The sequence below is a fragment of the Trachymyrmex cornetzi genome, unplaced genomic scaffold (genome assembly GCF_001594075.2).
Source record: "Trachymyrmex cornetzi isolate Tcor2-1 unplaced genomic scaffold, Tcor1.1 scaffold1012, whole genome shotgun sequence".
NCBI classification, from domain to species: domain Eukaryota; kingdom Metazoa; phylum Arthropoda; class Insecta; order Hymenoptera; family Formicidae; genus Trachymyrmex; species Trachymyrmex cornetzi.
Window position 1 is genome coordinate 240,343 of NW_017295557.1, and position 2,994 is coordinate 243,336.

Here is a 2,994-nt window from a genome sequence, read left to right on the forward strand (position 1 = left end):
TGCGAGGTGTCGAGTGAGTATAAGGACCCCCCCGGCCTCGGATTATCTCGGATATGCCTGGATCGACGGATGATGCCGAATGCTCTTCCTCTTCACCCCCGCTCTACGTATTTCTCGTTCCTGTATTCCCCTGTAATATATATGTATAGTATTTTGCGTATACGTGTTGCCACGCACGTGTGCGCGTTGGCCGCTGGTCGGCGAGATTGGTTGGCCGCTCGATGGGTGGGTGGGATACGCTCGGTACGTCGATTGGTTTGTACGATGTTTATATGATTGTTGAGCTCCGCGACCCTGAGGTCGTTCGAGATATCTCGCTGTGCGTAATATGAATCAAAAGACGAAGGCTGATGAGATGGAGGAGGAAATAGAAAAAGAGGAGGAGAGGTAAAGTCGAGTAAAGACGAAGGATCGAACGGGTCGCCGTGATTGCGGAGCGGACCCGGGCCGGGCCGGGCGGCCACCAAACCAAACGCGAACGCGGACCGCTCGCTGGAACCACGCTCATCTCTGGAAGGTCGATAGCTCGCGAAAGGAGAGGTCGGCCAGAGAGATAGACTGCTAGTTCACGCGGATCTCCGCCAGGTTGCACGTCGATACCGCACGACGGACTCTGGCACGGATCGCCTTTTTTTCCTTTTTTTTCCCGCGAAGATGTATGTATGTACATGTGTACATACAACGCGATTGCTCGCGGTAGCACGTGCGCACGGAATGCAAACACTCTGTCACGACAAGCGAAAGTAATGCCGATTGTAGGACGATACTCTGGGAAAGAATGCAGATGCTTCTTTTACACGCGCGTAGTTTGTAAATTAAAATTGCTTAGATATGTCGAAATGATGGAAATGAATTAATCGAACTCGATAGATCCTTTGCCATAAATACTTATTCTAATTAGAACGACACAAAACATAGCAACTTTAGTTTTATACGATTCAAAGAAATGTTTCTTTACTATACGGTTAAAGAAAAAATTTCTTTCATTTGAACGTCATTTCTTTGATTTAAACATTATTTTTTGAAATTAAATAAAAAAATTATGTTTAAATTAAAGAAATTTTTTCTTTAACTGTATAGTAAAGAAACATTTCTTTGAGTTGAAGAAATTTTTTTCTGGGTGTGTATGCTTATAATTTTTGCATATATATTTGATTTTCTAACATTTCGTCACTAAACTAAAGAAGAGTTTAACGAGTGGCAGCTAAATTTTGGCAGAAAAGAAATATTGAGGATACGGTTTTCGAGTTTTCGGAGTAGGTAGTATCCGAGCGGAACAAAAAGTCATAATGACGTCAAAATGGCTCCAAAATGATTATTAAAAGGCACTTTTTTCAGTCGTTTTGACATTATCGTGACCTGTTGTTCTGCTTAAATAGTCATCATACGTTCATTACCGATCGCTCTTTCTGAGTCACGTAAAAACGTGATCATCGCTCTGTTCCAGCGGATGTAGCCAAGTCCAAATGGAAACACCTGCGCGACAACTTTCGAAACGAGCTGAAAAAAACCTACCGGGGTAAGTGCGACGGTATCGGCGGCACCGAGCACGACTCCAAGTGGGTCTGGTTCAAGAGCCTATTCTTCCTGCGGGACCAAATGAACTCAAGGGTGATCGGCTGCGCTTTGTCACAAAACTGCGTCGGGATGCGTTCCTCGCCGGATGGCACGCAGATCGAACCGCAGATCGACATTCTTGAGGGCCACGAGGAGACTCAGTTCGACGACTTGGACGGTGACTCTTGCCAGTCATTGCTATCCAACGATGACGGTCTACATCAGGTGATGCCGCCGCCAAAGATGAACAAGATAATCAGTCGGAAACGAGCGCTAATGGACGCGATCGAAAATGATTACGGCGTGGAAGTGGATCGAAAGCGATATGAATCACTGCAGAAGAGACTGGCGATCGGTCCGGAGGACGAGGACGACACCTATCACTTCCTCATGAGCGTACGAAATCCCCTGAGAAGCCTGTCGCTCGATAGGCAGATGTTTGTTCGTCTCAAGATCCAGGAGTTGGTCTACAACGAAATCAACTCGCAAAATCAACAGCAGCAGCAGACCGCAGGTCGTGGAATCTACGACGCTTCCTCACACGGCCAAGATGTGAAACCCCCGCGCGGTAACGGCGGCAATGGCGTCGTTGGCGGCGACGTCGTCAGCGACATGGCGAATCCGGCGTCGTTGCTACAGAACTGCACGCCCGAGGGCTCCGGCGACGATGCCTTCTTCGGCTGACGAGAGCCCGTTTGCTGTTTAATTCGCTAATAGAACGTAAGAATTATAATTTTAATAGAAAATAAACGATGGTATTTTTTCAGTAACCTTCGCACAATCTTTGCGCGATCTTTTTTCTTTCCACCCCACATTATGATATCCCATTTCCAATTCCTTTTAATACAGAAGTATACAGAAGTCTTCAATTTGAATCTCTAGTCGTACAGCGAAATTTTTTCGTCAATTTGAAAAATTCTCTCTCTCTTGCGATATTTTTTTTAATTTTATATTACTCATTATATTTTTTAACGTAATTATTAGCGTGTTATTGGAGTTTTTCTGACATTACTACATCTTAATTTTTATTATTCTCTTTAATGATTTACGGTTAAATAAAAACTAATAATATTCTATACATTCTTTAGATAAAAATAAATGCAAATTATTTTTTTTAATTATGACACAATTTGAGCTAAATATAATGTGTATAAATAACATTTATATATTTAGCGAATTTATAAGACTGGAGTGCCTTGAATGAACCCCACACGAGTAATGAAGGATTAGAAGCAATGTTCACGTTCAAATGTTAAGGGAAAGGAATTGTTTCTTAATAGATGCAAGTATTGCGTTTAATATCACGTTAAGATAATCAAAGGAAAGTTTTATAATTCACCATACCCGAAATACATCGAAATTTCCGCAAAACGAGTACGCAGGCATATTTGTAAAAGTGAATAAACATCACTCGACGTGTATATTTTCACGTCGCGA

At 42.8% G+C, this 2,994-nt stretch overlaps 1 protein-coding gene across 1 annotated transcript in view; it reads left to right on the forward strand.

The window, feature by feature from the left end:
* LOC108757759 (uncharacterized) overlaps window positions 1–2,273 on the forward strand; it is an 8,413-nt gene extending 6,140 nt beyond the window's left edge. The window contains exons 2-3 of the mRNA XM_018502317.1: window positions 7–13; window positions 1,448–2,273. Coding sequence (XP_018357819.1) covers window positions 7–13; window positions 1,448–2,241 — 801 coding nt within the window. The 3' untranslated portion in view covers window positions 2,242–2,273. The remainder of the gene's footprint in view (window positions 1–6; window positions 14–1,447) is intronic.
* The last annotated feature ends 721 nt before the right edge of the window (window positions 2,274–2,994 follow it).